The sequence below is a fragment of the Lichtheimia ornata genome, assembly GCF_029851405.1.
Source record: "Lichtheimia ornata isolate CBS 291.66 chromosome Unknown scaffold00099, whole genome shotgun sequence".
NCBI classification, from domain to species: Eukaryota; Fungi; Mucoromycota; class Mucoromycetes; order Mucorales; family Lichtheimiaceae; genus Lichtheimia; species Lichtheimia ornata.
In genome coordinates, this window is record NW_026695419.1 from 36,856 (window position 1) to 60,440 (window position 23,585).

General features: G+C 43.5%; 9 protein-coding genes across 9 annotated transcripts; 2 read left to right on the forward strand and 7 right to left on the reverse strand.

Annotated features, from left to right (window-relative positions):
- Window positions 1-266: 266 nt before the first annotated feature.
- Window positions 267-665, forward strand: O0I10_011743 (uncharacterized protein; the record flags this gene model as incomplete). The annotated part of the gene is made up of 1 exon (XM_058491706.1): window positions 267-665. One exon carries the CDS (start codon window positions 267-269, stop codon window positions 663-665), a length of 399 nt encoding a protein of 132 aa, XP_058337511.1.
- Window positions 666-2,036: 1,371 nt separating this feature from the next.
- On the forward strand, window positions 2,037-3,168 carry O0I10_011744 (uncharacterized protein; the record flags this gene model as incomplete). Its single annotated transcript, XM_058491707.1, has 2 exons — window positions 2,037-2,096; window positions 2,947-3,168. The coding sequence occupies 2 exons, from the start codon at window positions 2,037-2,039 to the stop codon at window positions 3,166-3,168; spliced, it is 282 nt and encodes a 93-aa protein (XP_058337512.1).
- Window positions 3,169-3,603: 435 nt separating this feature from the next.
- On the reverse strand, window positions 3,604-4,465 carry O0I10_011745 (uncharacterized protein; the record flags this gene model as incomplete). The annotated part of the gene is made up of 2 exons (XM_058491708.1): window positions 3,604-4,046; window positions 4,120-4,465. The coding sequence occupies 2 exons, from the start codon at window positions 4,463-4,465 to the stop codon at window positions 3,604-3,606; spliced, it is 789 nt and encodes a 262-aa protein (XP_058337513.1).
- Window positions 4,466-4,498: 33 nt separating this feature from the next.
- O0I10_011746 (uncharacterized protein) lies at window positions 4,499-5,959 on the reverse strand (the record flags this gene model as incomplete). The annotated part of the gene is made up of 1 exon (XM_058491709.1): window positions 4,499-5,959. The coding sequence occupies one exon, from the start codon at window positions 5,957-5,959 to the stop codon at window positions 4,499-4,501; it is 1,461 nt and encodes a 486-aa protein (XP_058337514.1).
- A 372-nt stretch (window positions 5,960-6,331) lies between these two features.
- On the reverse strand, window positions 6,332-6,678 carry O0I10_011747 (uncharacterized protein; the record flags this gene model as incomplete). The annotated part of the gene is made up of 2 exons (XM_058491710.1): window positions 6,332-6,609; window positions 6,669-6,678. 2 exons carry the CDS (start codon window positions 6,676-6,678, stop codon window positions 6,332-6,334), a joined length of 288 nt encoding a protein of 95 aa, XP_058337515.1.
- Window positions 6,679-12,612: 5,934 nt separating this feature from the next.
- On the reverse strand, window positions 12,613-14,028 carry O0I10_011748 (uncharacterized protein; the record flags this gene model as incomplete). Its single annotated transcript, XM_058491711.1, has 3 exons — window positions 12,613-13,004; window positions 13,065-13,923; window positions 13,990-14,028. The coding sequence occupies 3 exons, from the start codon at window positions 14,026-14,028 to the stop codon at window positions 12,613-12,615; spliced, it is 1,290 nt and encodes a 429-aa protein (XP_058337516.1).
- Window positions 14,029-15,477: 1,449 nt separating this feature from the next.
- Window positions 15,478-16,705, reverse strand: O0I10_011749 (uncharacterized protein; the record flags this gene model as incomplete). The annotated part of the gene is made up of 2 exons (XM_058491712.1): window positions 15,478-15,827; window positions 15,892-16,705. The coding sequence occupies 2 exons, from the start codon at window positions 16,703-16,705 to the stop codon at window positions 15,478-15,480; spliced, it is 1,164 nt and encodes a 387-aa protein (XP_058337517.1).
- A 3,995-nt stretch (window positions 16,706-20,700) lies between these two features.
- On the reverse strand, window positions 20,701-22,745 carry O0I10_011750 (uncharacterized protein; the record flags this gene model as incomplete). Its single annotated transcript, XM_058491713.1, has 2 exons — window positions 20,701-22,001; window positions 22,058-22,745. 2 exons carry the CDS (start codon window positions 22,743-22,745, stop codon window positions 20,701-20,703), a joined length of 1,989 nt encoding a protein of 662 aa, XP_058337518.1.
- A 258-nt stretch (window positions 22,746-23,003) lies between these two features.
- O0I10_011751 (uncharacterized protein) lies at window positions 23,004-23,243 on the reverse strand (the record flags this gene model as incomplete). The annotated part of the gene is made up of 1 exon (XM_058491714.1): window positions 23,004-23,243. The coding sequence occupies one exon, from the start codon at window positions 23,241-23,243 to the stop codon at window positions 23,004-23,006; it is 240 nt and encodes a 79-aa protein (XP_058337519.1).
- Between the last annotated feature and the right edge of the window lie 342 nt (window positions 23,244-23,585).

The window sequence follows — 23,585 nt, forward strand, 5'->3', positions numbered from 1 at the left end:
ATTTCTTTGTCCGAATTGCATGATAATTTGGGCAGAGGAGGCTCTTGGGTTTCTTGCCAGGAACGATATGGTATAAATACGACGACAGGAATCACGATCTATTTTCCTCATCCACTACAATCTCATCATCACTTTTCATTCAGTTTCCATTTTATCGCCATGGTGTACGTACATAATCCCCTTGCAATCCACCGGACATTATTTTTTCCTAACCTTTATCCCAATCCCATAGGTTTTTTGACGACTACCCTGTCTCATCCCTCGCAATGGAGCATGATGTGTCTCCCTCATCCCCAACCTCAGCCTACAAGCGGCATCAAGAACAGGATGAATCTGTGTCATCCTCGGCCAAGCGCCGTCGAGTACTGCATGATTCAACACCATACATGACTCCCCATGATAAATGGACGACAAGGCCAAGTGAAAGCCATCTTTCATCTGACCCCCGTAACGTCGCGAACCGTAGGCGAAACCAACGTTTTAAAGAGTTATACGCTGCTTTGGATACCGAGCTTCCATATAGTCACCGCCCTCGTAGCGAAATCCAATTGTTGGAGGGAGTTCTTACACACCTTCACCAGATCAAGGAACAATTTGAGGAATCGGAAAAAGCCCGCAAGCATCAAGAAGAAAGAAAGGAAGCAGCCCTTCAAGAAGCTGCTTAATGCCACGATCCCTAGTCAAGAGCTTTAGTCCTTTCACTTTATGCTTTCAAAGCCACGTTCATGAGGTGTCCTTCGAGGCTGATTTAAAATAAATCATATATCATTTGCGTGACCGATACATTTACACATTGCACTTTTACCATTCACCATTGATATGCTTGAGCATAACGAATTAAACCAAACTTCTGTAACAAGCACGATGTTGGGAAACATTACTCTCAAGCTTACGTATCCACTGCCTTCGTCTATCAGCACGTTGTGGCCAAAGTACAAAAGCATCTCGATCCAATGATGTAAAAAGACACAATCTACGCTTTAGAGCCATACCTCACACCAATGATCTTATAGAAGGATACCCTTTTAAACTTTTATCACGTTGATCCAATTTTCAATCAATGAGTAAGTCGAAGAATAGCACATGTATGGTGGTATGGATGTTTATCAATAAAGATGATAAGGGAATAACATTGCAAGTTGAATAAGATATGGGAGATGGAATCAATAGAGGTATCAGGGATAATGAGGTTCTTGTATTCTAGTTGCTGCCGTCATAATCATCCTTCATCCATGATTGGAAAACATTTGCTGCATGATTTGATCGAGTGTGTCTAATATAACCATTGGCTGTAAAACACTTTCTCTTTGTGAATGCCATCCCATCCATCATCATCCTCAGTCGTATCTACGTGACATAGTCCATCCTTCCTGCTGACAACGCGCCAAGTAACCAAAGCAACAGGACATCTCATCACTGCACTTGATCGCATCCATCCATCAAATCCAATATGGTGGTCGAAAGAGCCATGCGATCGCTTCCTTTTCCATCCGCGTTGGTTAATCACTTGCTTGGTCATTTCCATTGCAGCTCAACCAGGTGAAGATTACTTGCATTGCGTTGTATTTGATAGCTGATATCGCATCATCCATAGGGATCACATGCATTACAGCAAGTTGCTGTATGTAAATAAAGCTGCTTCTATAAAATGGCCATCTGCTGTCCACGTAAGAATAGGCTGTGAGGCAAGTTGCTGCAAGTAAAGAACGCTGTTGGATACGAAGGAGTAAATAGCTTGCTAATAGTAACCGCTGCAATGAATGCTGTTACGATTGGTCGTGGCAGGGAAGCGTGCAAGGGTGTGTGCTGTAGAAGAGTAACAAGAAGGCTGTGTACACGCCATGGGCTTGCCATTCAGTCAAAGGCTTTCTGATCAAGACATTCGTAGGATTGACATGATGGGCTGAAGCAGGACAATCGTTCGCATGGTGATAGTTGTAGTTGAATGGGCCAACAGATGAGAATGGGGGAAGCGACAAGAAGTTGTAGGAGTGGAAGGAGTGGGAAATTAACTACCTCGGACACCTCTTGTATAAATGCATGAACACTGTACATCAAGCCTTGATTATGAGATTACACCTGTTGATCCTGAAACTGTCACACAAGATGCTCTTAGACATGCTGATCAACTTTGTATTATAAAAGAACCTATACTTCATTATAAGAGATTGAATGGGAGGGTACAATGTGGGTTTACTATGGAGGTCGGAAATGCAGGTCAGCCCCAGATTCATGATTAACCGAAACAATATACATTACCTTGGGATTCCCCATTTCGAACATGAAACTTTGTCAGGAGGTTCGCTAGGACATGCTGATCAACGCTATTCAAATAAAAACACACACTTCATTGTGAGGATTTAAAATGCGTGGCGGCCTAAATGGTGGATGGTGGGAATAAAAGAGTAGACGGCCCACCGCCCCGAAGTTGCCCACTTCCAACTTGACAATTGGTCAGAAAGGTGCTCTCGAGCACGTTGATCAACTTTTCTAATAAAGACCTCACGCTTCATTCGAAGATTTTGATTGAGAGCGTCCAAAAGTTTGGAAGACGGAGACATTCGCAGGGTCCGTGTCTCAAGAATTTTCAGGTTTGCTGTTGGAGCGTAGCTCACTCAAATCGGCTCGGATCAAGAAACTTGAATGATGGAAATGCTCGGCTGGAGCAGGAGCATTGTTCACATGTCATAAAATGGATAAAAGCTGGAAATGGGAGGAAGTGGCTATTAGCTGCCAATGATGGGCTCTTACTGGAAAGTTTACGTTGACCTTTCCAATCATGTAAAATGAGCTGAGTTACACAAAGAGGTCCTTCTGCATCTTTGGCTCTCCAACGTCTAGCTACTTTACATTAAACAAAGACCACTCTTCATATAGCATCACGCTTACAAACATAAAGGTGCCTGTATCTCCGAACTTTACAATGAAACGTGGGGTTTTGAATAGAGCAATGTGCTCGGCTTGGCCAACTGCACCTTGGGTGTAAGTTTCACGATCAAGCTTGCCAATCCCAGATTTCGCAATGTCGCCACCAGCCAAACTGGATCTGGAGGTCGACCTCTTGAAACTTTTTTCGACGACCAAAAAATATTTTTTGGGCTGTTTGCGACATTGAACGCGAAACTTTCACACAAGGTGCTGTTGGCCAAGCCGAGCACATTGCTCTAATAAAAACCCCACGTTTCATTGTAAAGTTCGGAGATACAGGCACCTTTATGTTTTACCTATGCTGTAAGCGTGATGGAGTTGCTTTTTCCTAGTGGATGGTGTCGGCTGCATTAACAGAAAGATGAAGAGCTGCGTGAAACGGCACGTGATGGTTACACAGACACGTCCTTGACAGGTTGCTGCACAAATGGATGATGATGATGATTGCCTTTTGTGAAGGTACGTAAGTAAAACAGCATCCAATAATGAAGGTATGTCAAGGTATGCATCACATTTGCATGTAGAAGAAAGTCGAGCTGCATAAACCAATTTGTATATGTAAAAAGATACGTATAATACATATTGAACGGGTCACTCATCCTGAAACTCAATGGAGGGATCTCTTCACTTTTTCTCTTCTCAAGCTCATCCCACTTCCCACTCCTCCTTATTGGATCACAAAAGCCATGTACTTCTTGCATGACCGATAACCGGACCACCTTCTATTATTCCGTCTTCGAAGCAATAGTATGTAATCCACAGCTTAGATTTAAACGTTTTTTGTATCAATGGCATAGGTAACGTTGCACGCATACAGAATACAGGAACTCCTGGCATACGCAAAGCAAGTGCTGCATCGATAGCCTTACGAAGATAACGATATTCTGTAATGTGCATATGAGCTTCGTCATAGACAATACGACCAACATGAGGAGCTAACGATTCAAAGGAATTCTTAAAGTTGGGATGTTGACATTTCTCAAGCTGCACAAAGATGATATCCACATCCATCATACCTTCATCTACACGTTCACCTTTCCATACTAGGTATTGGATGTGGTGTTCAAGAGCACGACGTTTCAAATCATGCAAAAAAGCCAAAAGTGGTACAATGACAACTGTTACATCTCGATACGCAAAGAATCGCGATCGCACATCATGGGGCAAAAAAGATATCACTTTTACCCGTACCTGTGGGCATGACAATGAATACATCCTCGTTGCCAAAAAGAGAATGAAGAATGCCTGCCGCTTGTTCGGGTGAACGAGGCTGGGCCTCTGGACCATGCAACGCTGCCAAACATTGCGTCATGATCTCATGTTTTGTTTTATCATCAAGCGGAGGTGGTGAGACAAGCAGCAATGGTGCTACTGATGATGATGATGATGATGATGATGATGATGCTGACAAGTCATCAAGATCCACTTGCACCGATAATTGGCTTTCAGTTTCAGCGCGACCTTGTTCAATGCTATCACGAGCAGCTACAGGGCTGATGCTAATACGCTCAAAATCATGAACCTTGCTATCCATCATACCCAATGTAGCAGGTTGTTGTGGTTGCCGTTGCTACAGCATCAGCATGGCGATGAGCTTTTTAAACATGGCCTGATTGCTTTCATTAATACTTTTCTGTAAATGTAAACCTGCGGCCAAAGTATCCATGGTTTGCTGCATGTCACGAAAAACAGGATGCAAAAATGACAAGATTTGTGTTGATGCCTTTGCAGCAATAGCATCGGCACAAATACGGTTAATGTCACTCGCAGCACGTGGTGCATCAGCATCAACATTGGCATCATTATCATTATCATCATCATCTTGTAACACGGTATGTGGCGCCTTTAACAAGCCGATGATATGATGCCATAAAACGGAAGTAAAGTAATAGCGCTCAAACTCATCATCAGGTACCTGAAGAGAGGTTCCTGATTTACGACCATAAATCGATTCAGCAGTGCGACTCGAGTGACCTTGTTGTGCATACGCACTTGTCAAAAGCTGATGTTGACCCATTGACATTGCATACATGACCGGGGTAACGTTTTCATTTTCATCCTCCTCATCATCACCATCATCATCATTAGCATTGTTCTCATGCAAAATCAAGCTACGTTCCAATGCATGGCCTTCCTTCAACACGCCTTTAATCAAACACGTGCAAATATGGATCCATCTGTTTACACCAATATTTACATCAGGACGTGTGTGCTTTTCCATCAATCGACCCAAGCTGCTGGTGATTTCTTTGGTGGTCACCACCTTGCCATTGTTGACGAAAAGGTTGTAATTGAGCACCTCGATACGTCGTTTAAGCTCATCGTCATCATCAAGCAACAATGTAGTTACAACCTTTTCCATGGGGCGAACATACACGAGATACTGCAAGACAATCTCAGCTACGCTGCGAGGGCAAAAGCGAACGATCAAGCTTTCATTGTTTGTGATTGTTCGTGTCTTGTTGTATGTTTGTATGAGAGCCACGGTGTCCTTGAGCCACATGACACCTCGTGAAGCACCTCCTGCTTTTTCTCGAATGTTGGTCATGGCAAACTCTGATCCACGAGCTGGTTGACCACACACCATATGCAAAAGTGTGCATAGGTCAACGCACCATTTACCCGCATCACGCAACCAGTCTTGAGCAGTGGAGCGATTGAGTCTGATTGGGCTATCATCGGTAGCAGGTTGGATCCAATTACCTCGCAATTCATCATCACGGATAACATGCCCGAAAAGCATAAACTTGTTGTCATCATTCGATAAGGCATGGTTACGACCATCATCAAGGAAGCTGTAATCTTTGCCACCTGTCAAATTATTATGGAATTTGCGAACGCTATTAATGGGTGGGATCAACTCTGTTGAACCTGCATTCATCATGATGCGAGAATACAAGCGATGCTCAAGATCCTCCTTATGTGCTCTAATAACGGCGATGATTTCATGCAGAGAGATATCAAATTCACCATTGACATTCATGGTCCCTGGACGTCCTTCCACGTTTTGGATGACAGGCAAATTGAGCATGTACTTTTGTCACCTACAAAGGAGTCCCAAATTTCTCATCAGATTGAGAGGTTGCCTTTTGCCTATAAATGATAGGTATACCTACCACAAAAGGTCCATCAAGGAACACAGCCAAATGCCATTAGGCAGCAATGAGCGCATCAAATAGTAAAGCAAAAAAGTGGGCTACGTACATAATAGATGAATGCATCATGAGTGTCATCATTTTGGGGTTTACCTGAAGACTACCCTTGAGACTTACCAAAGGCCATTGATGATGATGCGCGTTCAAGTAGAAAGAAAGGGCGTGTGATAGTGTTGGTGCAAAGAGCATTGTTTATATGCGATGGGGCGTGGGTATTGTTGTAATGATTTATCAAACTGATAAAGTGGTCAAGTACCATGGAGTAATGAGTCAAAGGGATGGAAAGGTACATAACGGTTGATAAATTGTAGGTGACATAGGTATGTTCCTGATGATGATTGTTGATCCTTTGGTTGTTGTTCTCCCTCATTGGCCTTGCCATCTTGTTGCTGCTGCTGATCCTTGTTTTGCTGTTCTTGTTGCTTCTTCTTCTCCTGTTTAGTGCGTCCTTCTCGAACACCACGTCTTGTCTTTGAGCCTCGACCTCTTCCGCCAAAGTTGTAAATAGTTGCCTTATCGATATTGTCTTGAATGTATTGTCAATTGAATGAATCTATGTGTAAACCAAAACAAAGCTTTACTTACCGGTGTTCATGATGAAGAAAATGGGTGTGTGTGTGTGTGTGTGTGTGTGTGTGTGTGTGTGTGTGTGTGTGTGTGTGTGTGTGTGTGTGTGTGTGTGTGTGTGTGTGTGTGTGTGTGTGTGTGTGTGTGTGTGTGTGTGTGTGTGTGTATGTGTATGAGAGAGAAAAAAAAGAAAAAGTGAAAGAGGGATTTTGCTGGCATTTTCAGACACCCTCTTTTTATACCACATGCGCGCGCTTTTGTGTCACGCTGCTCATTACGTGATTTTTGAAACGAGTGATTGTCCCATGCCAATGTTAGCTATGATAAGGAGTGGAAGAATGGATCAAAGAATGCGTGTTCATGGGAAGCTTTATTTCGTGTAATTGATTGTCCTTGACACGTTCATAATAGCATCATGTATACTCGTGGTCCCATCCAAAAGAGGTGTGCATGATAGTCGTGTTACAAGCTCTCAAATACGCGTGCATAATGGTAGTACCACCAAAAATAGTATCCATAATAGCTGCTGCATCATCGTGATCCCATCCCAAAGACGTGTTGACAAATGACGTGATCCAATCCCAAGTATCCTTATGACATTAAATGTAAGACGTATCCACAATAGCTGTTGTATTTCCAAATGAAAGGCGCTGGGCAAAAATCCGCTGTATAAGCAGGGTTTTGTATCCGTAGTGGCTGCTGTATACTTGTCATCCTATCCCAAAGACGTATTCAAAGTTGATGTTGGATGTTGGTGGTCCAATTCCCAAAGATGTGTCCATGAAGATTGCTGTATGATCGAGATCCCATACCAAAGAGGTAGTAACAATGGCTGCTGTGTACTTGAGTTCCCTTCCAAAGACGTATTCACGTTCGCTGTTGTATGATCAAGGGTCCCATCCCAAAGAGGTAGTAACAATGGCTGTTGTATAATCGAGATCCCATCCCAAAGAGGTATCCACATTCGCTGTTGTATAATCCAAGCCCCATCCCAAAGACGTACCCTCAATGGTTGCTGCATTATCCGTAATCCCATCCCAAGTGTCACCATGATCCAGAAGAGACTTCTTGTCAATAGCTGCTGTATAAGGGAAAGAGAGAGCCTACCACGAGAAGAGCATGTTGGTTCAACACATTCACAAGCTGTTGCAAATCACCTTTACCTCAACACGGTGACCATGCTCTTCCAAAACAAAACCCATCGTCATCGAGCCATCAACCCAACGCAAGCCTTAATAGCTCTGGATGGGTTCCAAGAAGCTTTTTCAGTAAGCTGGCCACTTGATACACGCTGGGACTTGAACCCAAAGAGATGATGATGATGCCCCCAAGTTGCATTTGCCTGACCAAAGAAACCTATTTCAATTCATTATTAGCACACACGTACAATAAACACCTTTTTCATTGTTTGTTTCATTGACTTGCCTTTTCCATGTACACAAAGGCCCGTTGTTGTTGGTTACTGGAAACCGAAAACCATGGTGTAGTATAGTTGAGCAGAAACAAAACGGCAAACCAGCCAACGTCTTGAAACCAAAGTTGCCCTCTATACAAGCTGACGCGTGAATGGAACCAAGTCGGCTGCAACATTGGACTCTGAATGTACCTGTTGACACCAAGCGTAGAGCGGGAATAGCAACGAACAAGAGGAAGCAACGATATCGCCATGGCAACCACCAACCACCAAGCACGCTCCATTCCTCAGCACTTGGACACACACATTCTCCCTGACAATGCATGTTCAGAACTACATTAACACCCCACAGCCAACAAGAGCACTATTCTATAATACATTACCTTGATTGGAATGTCGTGAATGGGATAAAAGCAGAGGAGGAAGAAAGAGAAGAGAAAGAGTTGTCTCAAGTCGTGAAGCTACCGTCCCAAGTTTAAATCCCCTACTGCAATTACAACTGAGGCCACTCAATTACCCCACACACCATCCACCCATCGTCATCATCACCCTCACGATAGATAATAGGTACCCGTAAATAAAAGAATGATCCTCTTGTATAGCAAACGGATGTGTGTCATTTCACATTTTACATGATAATGATGATCCAACAACAGCTATTGCCTTTCTACCAGGTTAGCTCGAATCACGAAAGTTGAAGGACGGAGAGGATGGGCTGGAGCAGAACAATCGTTCGTATGCATTGGATTGGGAAACAAAGGTGAATGGGAGGAATGGGCTATTAGCTGGCAGTTTACAAATAACTTTGCAAAATGATTTTTGTGAAATTGGATGATGTTTTGTGCTTGAGCGTTTTTCAGTCAAATCAGCTCGGATCAAGAAAGTTGAAGGATGGAGAGGATGGGCTGGAGCAGGACAATCGTTCGCATCCATTGCGTTGGGCAGCAATAGGATTATATTTGAAGGTATCATATATCACGTGCTCGGCGTGATGGGAGTCGTGTCACATGTAGACGGGGATAAAAGGGCAAGTTGGGCAGAGTAAAATTTGGTGCTCTCTTTCACGTCTACTGTTTTTCTCTCCAACTGCATTTCACTGAACTGGACATTCGCATCCACGTCAACGTCTTCTCTACGACTAGTTCTCAAACGATGACAGCACGTACATGGCAACTTCGACACTCTTTCTCTACGCATTATGCAACGAACAAGTAGACCAAAGATCGAGTTCTTTTTCCAGCTTCGAGACGAGGAGCAACCAGCTTCTGGAAGTGTCTTCCTTGAGTGACACTACAACATGTTGATCAGCTTTATCTACGGCCACGGGATACGGTCATTGGTATCACCTCGTCATGTATTCGACAACACGCGTCATTATGCAACACACGGCTAGAGGATGTTTTGTATGATTCACCATCACCAAGGTACAAAAAGGAATGGATGGGCGTATTGGCCAAGAAATAGTTATTAATGTTGCGATTCATTCTTGCAACGTAGGATGTGGTGATTGACTTGGAGGATTCCCTATCCGATCGCGTTACCAAGTATGCATCAATGCAATCAACACTCGCCATACATGGATTACATCAACACCTGATTGGGATGCGACAGGAGACGACGAAGCAAGAGATTGACCTCCAGCTGACCATGTGGCTCTTTTGAACAGCATGTTGGATTTGCAATGGTTATGGATGGATGGATACTATGAAGCACCTGGGATGTTGTTTCGTTACTTGGCGCATCTTCATCAGCAAGGATGGAACCTTCTTTTCTTCTTGGCCTTTCGATCTCTCTACTATTACAATGAAGAACGATTACGCATGCTATGCCAACTTTTACGCAATCCCAGTTGAGAAGAAAGGAGTTACAATGATATGGGGTAAAGCGATGAGTATCCAAGGAAGATATCCTCTTACGATGACACAGAGGGATGGTACGGAGATATGGTTCGGATACAGCAACGACGAATGGGCGGCTTTTGTGCGCTTGGACCCGCATCTTGGATGATCAACGAGCAGTAGTAGCAAAGCTTCATCAAGAACTGTCATACGCAAGATTCCATCAAGCTATCAGGGGCACCAGAGGCAATACAAGAGGCCGTGATGCGCATTTACGATGCTAACACGGATCGTGGATAAGGCTGAGGATGCTGATGGATTGGATGGCATGGTTGAGAAGACTTATATACAAAGCGCAATTTACAGTCATGGATGATATTGGAATACGCGATTGAAATCACGTGGCAACCGATTTGGGATCCTGGATGGAGATGCTTATGATGGCAGCAGCCAAGGACAAGGTCACACAGCGATACCCATGGACTTTATGTACTTTTCCCATACCTATTCAATTTGAATGTGTCGTTCCCTTGCCTTATTTACTCGATAAATGGAGTTGGATTCAGCATGATTAGCGTTTGTTCCTTTCAGCTCACTATGCAAGATGTGGATCGCATGTTTGGGTTTTGGTTGATCATGGGCTAGGTGAAGTTTGGATTGAAAATTGGAAGGCCAGGAAGTGAGGGTGGGTCGTTTACATCATCGTATCGAAAAGATGCTGTACATTCCTCGCATTGGCATTGCTGCGATATTGGATAGGTGTAGGTGTCTTAATCCTTGGATGTTGTTCCGTTTTTATTGGTTGAATGATGAAAACATAGCTATGAGTGGGTGATGTTTAGGTAATTCTAGTATGGATACGAGTGCTGTGGCAATAAACAGAGATTACGGGTGTTGTGGATGTATATGGCAAGTGATGTTCCTTGACGATTGAATGTCCATAATGATGATTTATTGGCTCCTTTTCCTTATATCATCTTAAAGAGGTCATGCATTCATAAAGATGCTAAACGGGTGTTGTCAAATCAGAAGGTCACCCACAAGAATTCTACTAACATGTGTTCATATGCGACTACGCCCATGGATACAACAGGCACCAATGCCATCAGCTCCACTAAGGCAAGGGCGGAGATGAATGGTACTAAAGATGTGTTTGACACGGTACATCATCCCTTTTAGGAAGCCATTCCACATCCGGCTGATATGGATCTTGATCACGCTGTATTTGCTTGTTTGATCTATGCTGGAACACGTCGGCTAATCTTACTTAATAATGTGGATCTCCGAGTAGTCCACTGCTGTGGTATGTACGTATGCATAAATTATCTGCCATCATTTTCTTGTCACATAGACCCTTACTCGTGCCTTATGGAGACATACATTTAACAACGACGACATCAACCTTCGAATAAACATTAATGAGAAAGAAGCCACTACTATCAGCTCTTTGGGAAACGCCATTGCCATGGGTACAACCTTCTGAGTAAACGGTTTCCATGGCTACACAGCATGATGAACATTAAAGTATGTGCTTGTTGGCGTTTTCGATATCCAAATATGAATGAAAGAAAACATTCCAACCAGGATACACTCACTGCTTGGGGATGAGCCTATGTGTCATGGGTCAACTACTTTTCTATACAATACAGTATCCATGGTATGATTTCCATCATCCAAATTCTATGGGAATGAATGTTAACGTAATTGAGACTCGGATTGGGCAAGGTGGATACCATGAACCATATCCATGGGTTTCCATGTTTGTGCCACACATGTAAAGGTGGAAGTTATCCTTGATACACGCATGGAAGGTGTAGACGAGGATGTATTATACCTTCTCATTCAACATGCATTTTAAGGTTTCGGCGCGCCATCAAAATGCGATACGGGATACATGCATATGTATGTTGACATCGTTTCAAATAGCTCTCGCTCTCTACTGTAGCGCCATCATCAACCTTAACTTTTTCATGCTATGGATGAAAACTTATATAAATGGGAGGAGCTGATTGAGGAGACAGTAGTATCACTCCTCAACCAACCATGATGAACTTTAAGCTCTCTCTTTTTATTACGCTTGCCTTGTTTGCACTTTTGGCGTTGGCTCAGCAAGATCCCCAGGCGGTACAAGATAATGGTGCGCCTATTGCTAAACGTGATTTCAACAAAAAAGCTTGCTATCGGAAATGCAGAAAGTTGAAGGACACCCAAGTTCCGGCTTGTATCATTGGCTGCAAGATGGGATACATGCCTCCAATCAACGCTGGTGCCCAAATAGCGATCGATGGTGTGCATTGCCATTCGTCTTCAGTATATTAAGAAAATAATCATGGCCATTCCCAATACAATAAACATGGCTTCTTGATGGATCTGCTCTTTACTTGTCATGGTCTCATGCTCGTTAATACGTGCAATGATGATGTTGATCGAATGTACTAGTCTTCATGAAAAGAGTTACTGCTTTTAATGTATGCGTGTACGATCCAGAACACGAGAAAGGGCTGTTAGCATGAAAATAAAGGATCTCATTATCTCGCCATTCCAAAGACAACATTTTCTATTCTCCCATATTTGGAATGTAACGTACATCATGATCCTTGCTGGCTAAACGAAAAGTAAACCCAAGTTGAAAGTTACACATAAAGCTTATTTTGAAGGAATCATCATCCGAAAATCTTGTTTTCTTTATTTAACTATCCCCTTAAGCTATTCACTCTTCTGGGTCTAGTTTTTCGAGTAAACCTTGATATACATCAGCCATATTTTGAGCGGCGGCAAGATCAAAATGGCGCGCACGATCACTTATCCTCGTTCTTGGGCTATCATCATTGGCGAGCAAGTCTTCAAGCTTGGCCAAAAACAGCTGCCAGACAGCGTTGGGGTCGGCCATCCTTGGGATATCCAATGGGCACATGCCGAACATACCAAAGACATAATCAACTGGATCCATGCATTGCCTTGAAGATTTTCCAAAGGTATCAAACAACTCGGGCCATATCCACGAATCCGATGGCAATGAGACACGATGCGAGTTGAGTTGTCGACACGTCGAGATCTCTTCTACACAAGTGATGGTCATCTTTGCCATGCTTTGTGCAGCACCTACATATGATAAATAAAGCATGTTGGATAATGTGCCATTTGAAAACATCGTGCTTTTACCATGGCAAAATTTGGAGACGTGGATCACATCACCCATGCCGAAACCAATGAGATCTTGTGCGTCGATGGTATTGCTATCAAAGATATCCACCGCTGTTTCTGCTATCACCATCACATTTTTAGGTAACACGATCTCTTGCCATGTCCAAACGCGCTTCCACCATTGACATTGCATGACCTTGCCCAAAATATTAGCCTTCAGAGAACAATAGTCAAGGTAATGATCTGCTCCAGAAAACATGATGCTCTTTTCGTTTTGTAATCGATCACGTGAGATGGCATGGATTTGTGGTATGAGATCAGGATCACAATCAATCATGGCAATGCATTGCTGGCAGCACGCGTAAATATCACCCATAATAGCCAATGGTGTATCCGTACGTGCACACAAGACATCAATCCACCAATAGCTGTCAGGGTATGCTGCAAGTAGCTTGAGCAGTGTTTCTCTTTTCTCAGGTCGCATGGAAACAGGTGCCGCAGGTTGTCCTTTTTCATCATCCACAAGATCGCCGATCGCGTGCCACAGGTGTAAGTGGGTCTTTGAGACACCCCAAAGATGGGACAATGCGTAGTACGGTAGCAACAACCTCTTGCGTACGAATGTCTTTTCAATTTTTACCCTTTCCATGATACGGTTCCGATGATAGGGATCATTAGCAGGCTTAACAAGTTTCATTTTTGTTCCATTGTCTGGGATATGGAGAAGCAAAAATTGAGGATGGTCCAATAGCTGAATCCCTCGTTGGTATTCACGTCCATCATCAGGAAAGCAAGGCTCAAAAAAGGATCTAGAATAATCATGACCCTCATTATCATCACCATCATCATCGCCGTCTTCATCACGGTCCACGGAATACTGTGTACATACAGGTTCAACATTCAACTTGTTCGATAAAGGGATTCATGGCATGGCTCAGCTTACGTGATAAGGATCAAAGGGGCTTTGTGTACAGTGCATCATATTACTAGTTTGAAGGAAAAGGAGGAATAAAACTTAAAAGATGGGATGCATTGCGGTTTTTTGGTGCTTGGTCTACGTACATATCTATTCATGTCATATGCAAGAAGTTTATCCCCCAAACCGGTGCTTGATCATATGACAACAATGCATGGTCTCGCATCATCCTGTATTCAACCCTCTTCCCCAATTCAACATGAAGCGTCAAACGTATCTCTGTGATTTGCCTACAAGCACTGACCCATGGGAATAAAACATCAAGGAGGAGAATCCACGTCTACTATCATGCTGCAGCGTGTGAAAGCACAACCCATCAAGCAAACAGGCAAATGTAACATTCCACAATGTGGGTGGCGCACAGCTGCTTTATTTGGCAATTGAGGTGGAACCAATGGTGGTATCTCGATAATCTCATTGCTTGGCTATCTAGATGTTGCATGATGACGAGTCGCCTTGTGATCGATCCATCCACCGGCAATAGTTTTGATACTTGCATTCAAAGCTGAAATCACCAAGGCAGATCCCATATGATGTGTATCCACCATCGCAAATCCAATCATGTGATCCTCATCTTGAAGTAGAAAGACGTATGCTGGTTGGTGATAATGTGCTGATCGTCATGTTGTAAGTAGTAGCCAGAAAATCGTATCATCTCCATGGACTTGAGTAAGAAGTGTAGGCACGTTTACAATCCAATGCGATTTCGTCCTTATCCACAAAATCGATCCCTGGTCGCCTATGATTCACTTGTGGTACCAATGCAAATCCACCACCATCCATGCAAAACAATCCGGGCATCCTTTCCTCTTACAGAAACCTGTTCAATGATACGAATGTTAGACCTCCTTCCTCATATGTGTATACACTATCCTTCATGTTACCTTGTTGCATCGACCGATCATTGTACCTCCTGGATCATGTCGCAGTAGGCTATCAGCTTTCAATAAAAAGAGTGTATGTCGCCTTTGGTGCTCATGGTTGACATGCTTGTATAGGGAAGCAATAGAGCTATCGAATACAGATATCAGATCATCCCTGCCACTACTATGTGAGAGAATACCATGCTTACCAAACTCATAGACTGTAACCCTCTTCTCATTTGAATCTTCAGGACTTGTCAACGATGGCGAGCAAAAGCACATTGTACTGCTGAGTAATGGTGGCAACGAGGTGGAGATGGAGTCAGCTGTTCGTCATTTGGAAAGAGATGGTATAGAACGAGCAAGGTGCTGGGAGTGCCAAGCTGCGTAGAGTAAAAGAACAAGAGAAGGAGCACTCGTTTTGAAAGCACAATGCAGATTTATCGTTGTATCACTATCCCCGCACCATCTCCAATCACACCTTATCCACCACCACCCTCCATAGTCGTGTATCTATATAATGTAGCTTTTACACTAATAAAATCAGCCGTTGATTTTGGATAAGAATAGACCAATGGTGCATCATCATCTTTTACTCCTTCAAAATCCCGTATACATCAGCCATATTTCTAGCAGTAGCTAAATCGAATCGTTTCGCATGATTGCTTATTGATATGTAACTTGACAGTCTCTCCAAGAAAAGCTTCCAAACTTCATCAGGATCCGTCTTGCGTGGAACGTACATCCTGAGTACGCCGAGGACACCATACACATAATCAGCAGGATCCATGCACCTCCTATTAGATACCCCAAAAGTCTTGACCATGCTACGAATAGCAAGGGCCTCAACTTCAGGATCACCGAAATGTCTCTTCATCATCCGTGATACCCCAATTTCTTCCAAACACACACCATCCGGATGGGGGTTCCAGTCGTCATAAACTATTTTGTATGTGTCAAGTAGTGTGGGTAAATAGCCGAAGCACTTGCAGCGATTGGCACAAACCTCCAAAACGCCTGGCATTGTCATCAAGCTTCATAGGAAACGTTTCTAGGTCATCAATATCCAGGGTATGAGCAGTGGATAATTGAAGGGTCCTTTCAGATACCAAGGTGACAGTCTCTGGTAATACCATTTCCTGCCATGTCCACACACGTTTCCACCAATGACATTGTGCCAGAATATCTAACATCTCGGACGCCTTCCAAAATGGTTCTCTCTGCCGATCATCTTCAAGTGTTGTCGTATCTCGTAGTTGACCCATGCTTGAATGGACCTGTGGAATGATATCAGGATCACAATCAATCATGGCAATACATTCAGTACACCAAGAATAGATATCCCCCATAATATCCAAAGGCGTATCCGTGCGAGCACACAAAACGTCAATCCACCAATAGCTGTCGGGATGGTGTCTAAGTAGCTTGAGCAATGTGTCACGTTTTTCAGGTCGCATGGAAACAGGAGCCGCTGGTTGCCCCTTTTCATCATCCACATAGTCACCAATGTTATCCCAGAGATGCTTATTGGTTACGGTGATCCCCCAAAGATGAGACAATGCATAGTGTGGCAACGGCACCCACTGAGTCCTCTTGGTCCGCTTTTCCATTTTCGCCATGATACGTTCTCGATGATACGAATCACTGGCAGGATTTACAAGTTTCATTTTCGTGTGGCCGTTGTCAGGAACATAGAGTAGCAAAAAGTGAGGATGCTCAAGCAACCAGGGTACTTCACGACGATCTTCTATGTCCTCATAAAAGCATGGCTTTATACGCATGAATATTTGGTAAACAAGGCCCATGCCTAATTGCTTCATTGTATAGGTGTATGTACGTACATGGATTGTCATATCCTCGCAACAACGACACAACGCAAAGAATCAAGAGTTGAAAAGAAACGTGTTGGGATTAGGGAGAAGCTGCTTTTGCGCTTCTTGTGGACATTTGTGGCGGAGCATGCACGTCTCACATGCAAGGCGTACGTTGCTGCCAGACACATGCACGCGCATTTTGCTTCACCGATCGGAAAACGGAGCCAGGTTCCGAAATAGTATCATGTAACGTATCACAACAGTGTAGCACACAAAGATCATATTTGGCTAAGGAATTACAGCAGCTATGGGCATGCTATGTATCTCCCTTCACTGATAAATGACCACAGTAGGAAGGATAATCACACCAGCAATGTGCGACCGACATAGGCTCACAATAATCATCCTCATGAATCACCATTCTTATCAACATTGAATACAGCCATTTATTCACCCTGTTTTCCGTTCGCTATCAACCTCCACTATATGGTCATCCTGCATGTTGATTGGCGTGTCATGCGAGAGCGAGGTGACGATTTGACACAAAGCTAACTCATTGCCTTCCCATCCGTCGCGTCCATAACTCCAAATGAATAACGTATGATCCATCCATCATATGTGTCTTTTTAATACTCGTCAAATGCATAGCTCTATCTAGATTGAAGAGGGGCTACTTGCTGTAATAGAATCTTGCATCAGCATCCAAAAAATCCACATACTTCCCTGCTGTATATTGGTCCTGCTAAACGATAAGCGTGTTAGCCTCTCATTCCCCACATCAATATCTCCTTCTATCCTTCATGGTACCTTGATGCGTCAACGAGACCAAGACTTGTCGGATAAGCTGACGGGGTAGTTGACGATGGATGTGGAGGATACATCTTCGAAAGAGCAGCATGTAGGATACCAGTACGATTCGCATAGGACCATTCTTGTGAATAAAGGAACCCATTCTCATGTCGTTGTGTTCTTGTAGAAATTGGAAATCTGCCGCCTTTTGTGATTGTGGTGCGCCATTGCTGGTCTCTGCATCCAAATACCATCCAGAAAGCCGACCAAGCCATATTGCGACAGCATGCAAACCAAGAGATCCCAATCCTGTACATCCGCCTTCTTCATCCATTCAGCCCATAGGTACGGCGACGTAGTAGTGGAGGTGATCACCATCCAAAAGTACTCCCCTGTAAGCCTTGAAATGTTCACCATTCTCTTGCAAAAACCATGACGTGATAAAAGCCCATCCATTTGGTATATACTTATGTCGCCTACAAATGAATCCCAAATTTCCCATCAGACTGAGATACCTTTTACCTACAAATGTACCTACCACAAATGGTCCATCAAGGCACATAGCCAAATGTCACTAGGCACAAATGAGCACACCAAGTGATAAAGCAATGAAGTGAGCTACATAGATGAATGCATGCATGAGCACCCTCATTCTGGAAATCACATAAGGCTATCCCTGAAACTTACCAAAGGCCATTGATGATGCTGATGATGATATGCATACAAGTAGAAAGAAAAGGGCGTATGATAGTGTTGGTGCAAACAGCCTCGTTCGAGCTGATAACGTTGTCAAGCATCTTGGAGTACTGAGTCGAAGTGATCAACAGCTGATAAATCCACCTACCACTTGAAAGATGATTTTTTGTAGGTGTCATAAGTATGTCCATCTGTTGGCATCCTCTCCTCACAACGCGATTGCTCATCCACGTATCGTATGGCTGATCCAAATATCGCCGTCAAAAGTGTAGCTCAATCCGTGGCTGCTCATAATACGATGCCTTCCCCTTCATCACCCAAGCTGACTACTTGACGACACCCATGTTATCATCCATTCCATCGTATGACCTCATCCTCCTTACTTTACCTTTGTATGCGTCTTGAAGGCGTATACAATTAAGCTTGTTGATATATAGAACGCGCATAGAATGATCGTTACGAGTTGCTCAAGTCGTGGCACGGTGTTTTAGGAATGCACAATCCTCCTGGATCTAGCCGTTGATGGGTTGTCGATAAGACAAGGTTGTTGCATACAACGTATGGTGTCTCATTCTCAGTAAGTGTTGTTGCCACAATTGTTGAGGAAGATGGGTTGTCAGTTGTCATAAGATGGTAACGGCGACTCGTTTCTTGTAGATGAGGTCTTCCATTCAATCGTTTGTTGGAAAGAGGTGCACCACAAGAATTCAGTTGCTGCGAGTGTTGTTGAAAGAGAAAAGAAATAAAAAACAAGTGGCACCACGTTGCTATGTTTTTGTACGCGTGCAGACCCCGCATATGACTTGTGACACAGCCCACCATGCTCAGCACGCAACGTTGCGTGTTCATACGTATCAACTTGCTTTGCATGTAAATAGAATCACTCAATACACACTAGTACTGGCTGGAGCAATAGAATTATAGCCATGCTCATATTTTAATACGCGTCATGTCGAGGGATTCTTCTGTTACTTTTGTGTTCAAGAAGTCAGCGTTTTTTTGGTGCAACATGGAATGTATTTGGTCAGAGAGAAAAATAAGGAGGAGGATGCCCATTATACCTTTGCTGCCATCATAAGGTCGCTGGTATACGCGTGAGTTGCTAGGTGCATGAATCGGTCAATATGGCTGGACGAAGGAATCTACATGGTTTTATCATCGGATGATGTGCCTTGACTTCCGGGGGAGATCCATGTAACGTATCACAATGTTTGTAGCACATGCATGTACCTGGCTTTGCTGGAAAAGGTGGTTGGCTTAACCCCATTCCTCCTCGCTAATCCATCCCCACACTCTTTTCACGTATTCATCAACTACAGCACTTTTCCAATGACCATCTTCATGATTCCCATTATGAACCACAATCCCAAACACTTGGCATGTTCCAATCCTCAACAGCCTTGCATCCCACAAACGAGAGTCCATATAAAAGAGTAATGTGCAAGTATATTGTTCGGTCTTTGTCATCCTAAAATGGGTCGGGTCATTGTTGGTCGGCATAAAAAATCCCATCGAATGTTGTCACCATGCCAACCTGATCATCCAATCCAGCATCCTCAATCAAATTGCCTTGATTCACTCATCTTGTCAAGTAACCAAATTGCTTTCATGAAAAGTTGGACATGCTGGATGAGATATCGTTGATACTTCTTGATGGTGGATTTGACATCTGGTTTCCATGCCAACATAACGACCCATCCAAGTTACCTTTTCCAAATGTCCCCCTCATCCAAATGATGGCTACTCAATAGTATACGTATTAGATGTGTTCCTTCTAGTGATCCATGCCATCCTCTTTCCTTCCTTTACCTTGATACACCAAGAGGTGATGATATCTGCAACAGCAGTAAGCGTGTGTACATCTTGTTGAAGCCAAGGCCTATGCATAGAGTTCCTAACGAGTTGCGTTATATAACTTTTACCAGATGCTGCTAGTGTCTCGCAAGACCAATATCACACAGACCTATTGACAAGCTCAAGGCGTCTCCCCATTGTCAATCAACTTGCCGTGGATCATGAGCGGGAACGTGAGTTACACGTCAATGTCCCCCAGGGCTTAATGTCAACGCATCGGTAACTTTTGTCATTCGTTTGGAAGGTGGTTGTAGCACTGGAGTTGCTCGATGAGTGAAACTGGGTGCTGTGGTTGTTGCAAAAGACGTCGACACAGCAATTCCAGCATCGCTTAATCACTTTTAATCCCATTTTGTATCACCAGTCTTGGTTTCGCATTGTCCCATATGGTAAATGTTATCTTCTCGCTTATACACACGCCCAGAAGCATCTCAATGAACATGTGCCTTCTTTATTTCATTGTTCAAGTTATACTATTATTCAGTACAAAGTAGACACATACTCCTTTTAGAAGCCTCATTGTATCATCCACGTATGCATTGTTTATTATAACGGTGTCATTGTTTGTGTCAAGGCCATGTTTACATCCATCTCACGTACTACCACCAATAGATATTCTTATTTGATTAAACAGAAAAGTAATGTACAATGGTATTCTTATCTTAAAGAGAAGCACGTGACAGGGTCAAATTTGGGCTACAGTCTTGCAAATCATTCAATGTATCCTCCATGGATGGGCTTGTGTTATAGAGAGTGAGATGCTTTAGCTTTTGGTATTCTCCAAAGTACAAGATCCCCGTGATGGAAAGATTATCAGCGCGTAAGGAAAGGCGTTCCAGATGTTCAAATGTGCTGAATAAAATGACTCCTTTATACAAGGCAGAGGTGCTGAATTTGATATCGAGTGCATGTAGATCAGGGCAATTCGTCACCAAGTGGGTTGCCAAATTCAAGAAATCACCAGCGTCAACAACATGATTACGCTTCCCAAGCGACAAGTCCGTAAGATGCTTCAATTGGCCTAATCCATGCAATAATACCGGTGCCTTTAGGATGACGGGTGGGACGACAACATTCAACTGCTGGACATGTGCACTCATGTCTCTCCAAGGGATCCAATGCTCCATACCACCTGCATGTGTACGTAGCGTAAGGGATTTCACTTGTTGCATACCACGAAAGGCACCCAGCAGTAAAGAGCATGTTTCGAGCGCGTCATAATAGATATCCAAAGATTCCAATGCAGGTGCGTGAGATAGCACCCACCATCCAAAACAACGTAGGATTGCATCGCCAAGGGGATGATAATACAATCGCTTTAGGCGTGGGAATTGCAAGGCTGGTGGTGGTATCGAGTCGTCTTGTTGCGTACCAACCGAAAGCATCATCGTTTCCAGCGTTTCACAATTGTTGATCATCAATGTCCTCACATGTTCAATATCAAATTGATCCCCATCTTCATCCTGCACGTACAATGATCGTAGACAGTCTTGCTGTTCACTTTTCACGTCGATACAACGTCGCATGTCATGGGAAGCGAATGTGCTTGTGTATTGGAATGTGCTGATTTCCAAATGTTGCAAAAAAGGACAATACGAATGAACCATAGGAAGAAATGAAGAGTCATGGCATGGACATAATACAAGCGATCGTAACGAAGGGAAGTGTTCCAGGAGTAAAAGAGCATGACCATGTGTGATGGGGATCTGCAGATTACGTAATTCCAGGGTCGTAAGGGCAGGGCGTAAGAATTGCTGTTGGCTGGGATAGGATGCTGAAATCGGCTCGTCTTTGTCCCACGATGCACCACAAAGCGTCAAATGTTCAAGATCAGGACATACTTGTAAAACGTCGTACATATTCAACCATGAGCTTGCTCTCAACTCAATCTTTAGATATTTCAAGGAATCACGAACGCCTATCAAACATGCCAGGAATTGTGTATCGTTGACCGAGGAGATCCCTTTTTAAAGATTGCATCATTAGAATAAAGTGATAGAGTTGAACGCGTTCACTTACCATTGACGCTGATCTTACGCAGGTGGCCTTCATTTGATAAAAACGCAAAGTCTGGATGCATGCCATAATTGTCGATTTGTAATGAATGCACGTGGTGAGATAACTGCATCAGCTGGCGTGGGTAGTGTGGTTCTTTGGTGTCATCAACGCGATACTGTAAATTTCCAAGCATGAAGCGCCTACGCCACGTTTTCGACACATGTAGATAATGACAAGGTCTCTTCACATGCCATGTTGCATCATCATCCCCCATTAACAATGGAACCAGGTTGGTGGATACGATCTCCAGGGGCAACCGGCTGACGAAATCGACACGCTTATTGTTCCATGTCTCCGCTTCCGCCACCCGTTGCCATAGCTCCCGATTTCCATCATCCACATTGAGACCTTTGTCATACTGCCATATGGCGCGCCTTTGTCGCCCTTGAGACGCATATATTCGTCCCTTCAAAAGGTAGCCGAGTGCACGAGTTGGGTCGAGCTTCAAAATCGCTTCAGCATCGCGTAAGGCTGTGTCAAACTGGGCGCATTTCAAGAGTGCTAATGAGCGTTCTTCAAGCAAGGTTGTTAAACGAGTCAAGCATTCTTGAATTCGAGTAGTGGATTCTGTGACAATCGGGCCGCATTGTTGGTGAGTTGCTGTGAGCGTGATCGGTTGAGAGAGATTCACCCAAAAGAGGTCTTGCATAGCTGGACAAGCAATGAATGCATATTCGCCCCCCCCCCCCGAGATCAAATTACCACACACTTTTCCTTTGCCATATTAGGATGCACGTGATATGATAAATGTTTCGCACTATATGCAATGACCCATCATGTAATGTGTGTTTAATAAAAATGACATAATTTAACTATGCAAACATTGGTTGATGTAAAAAGGATGGGTTCATGTGTGATAAAATCAGAGTCATGATTCGCCAATACTGGAACTGGACCTTGTTATCATTCAAAATTGGGGTTCGGGTAGATCCATCAGAGGGGCGATTGCTTTTATACACGTCTTGTAGCATTCTTGACGTTTTTGTTCGTCAGCTGCAGCACTACATTCTGGATCACAATTTTTGCTGAGAGCCGAGTTGGGACCACCGTACTGCTTGAGATAGTCGTCAACTGTTTGCTTAGGAGTAGTAGGATCAGTGGAAACACCACCGAGACCTCCAGGCAGTCCTTGTTCTCCGTCAGCCATTACGCCGAATAGGAAAGCAGCACCGAATACAATGAGAGATGATGAGAAACGCATGGGATCAAGAGCAGCACAGAGAAAAAGAATAGCTTGATAACGAGAAAAAGTAATCATGCATCTTTTATAGTCTTACAAAGCAAAGAGCCCCCCTTGTGCTATACGCTTGTCTTGTAGAGAGGGAAAACTCCCTCCTCCTTAAAATCAGCTCGGTCATTCAAAGTTCATGCATGATGATGCTCATCAAAGCATTACCAAATAAACAAAATAGACAGGTTGAATTATCATCATGACATGTGTGTGTGCCTATAGCACCAAAGCATTGGCACATAAAACAACGAATGAAGG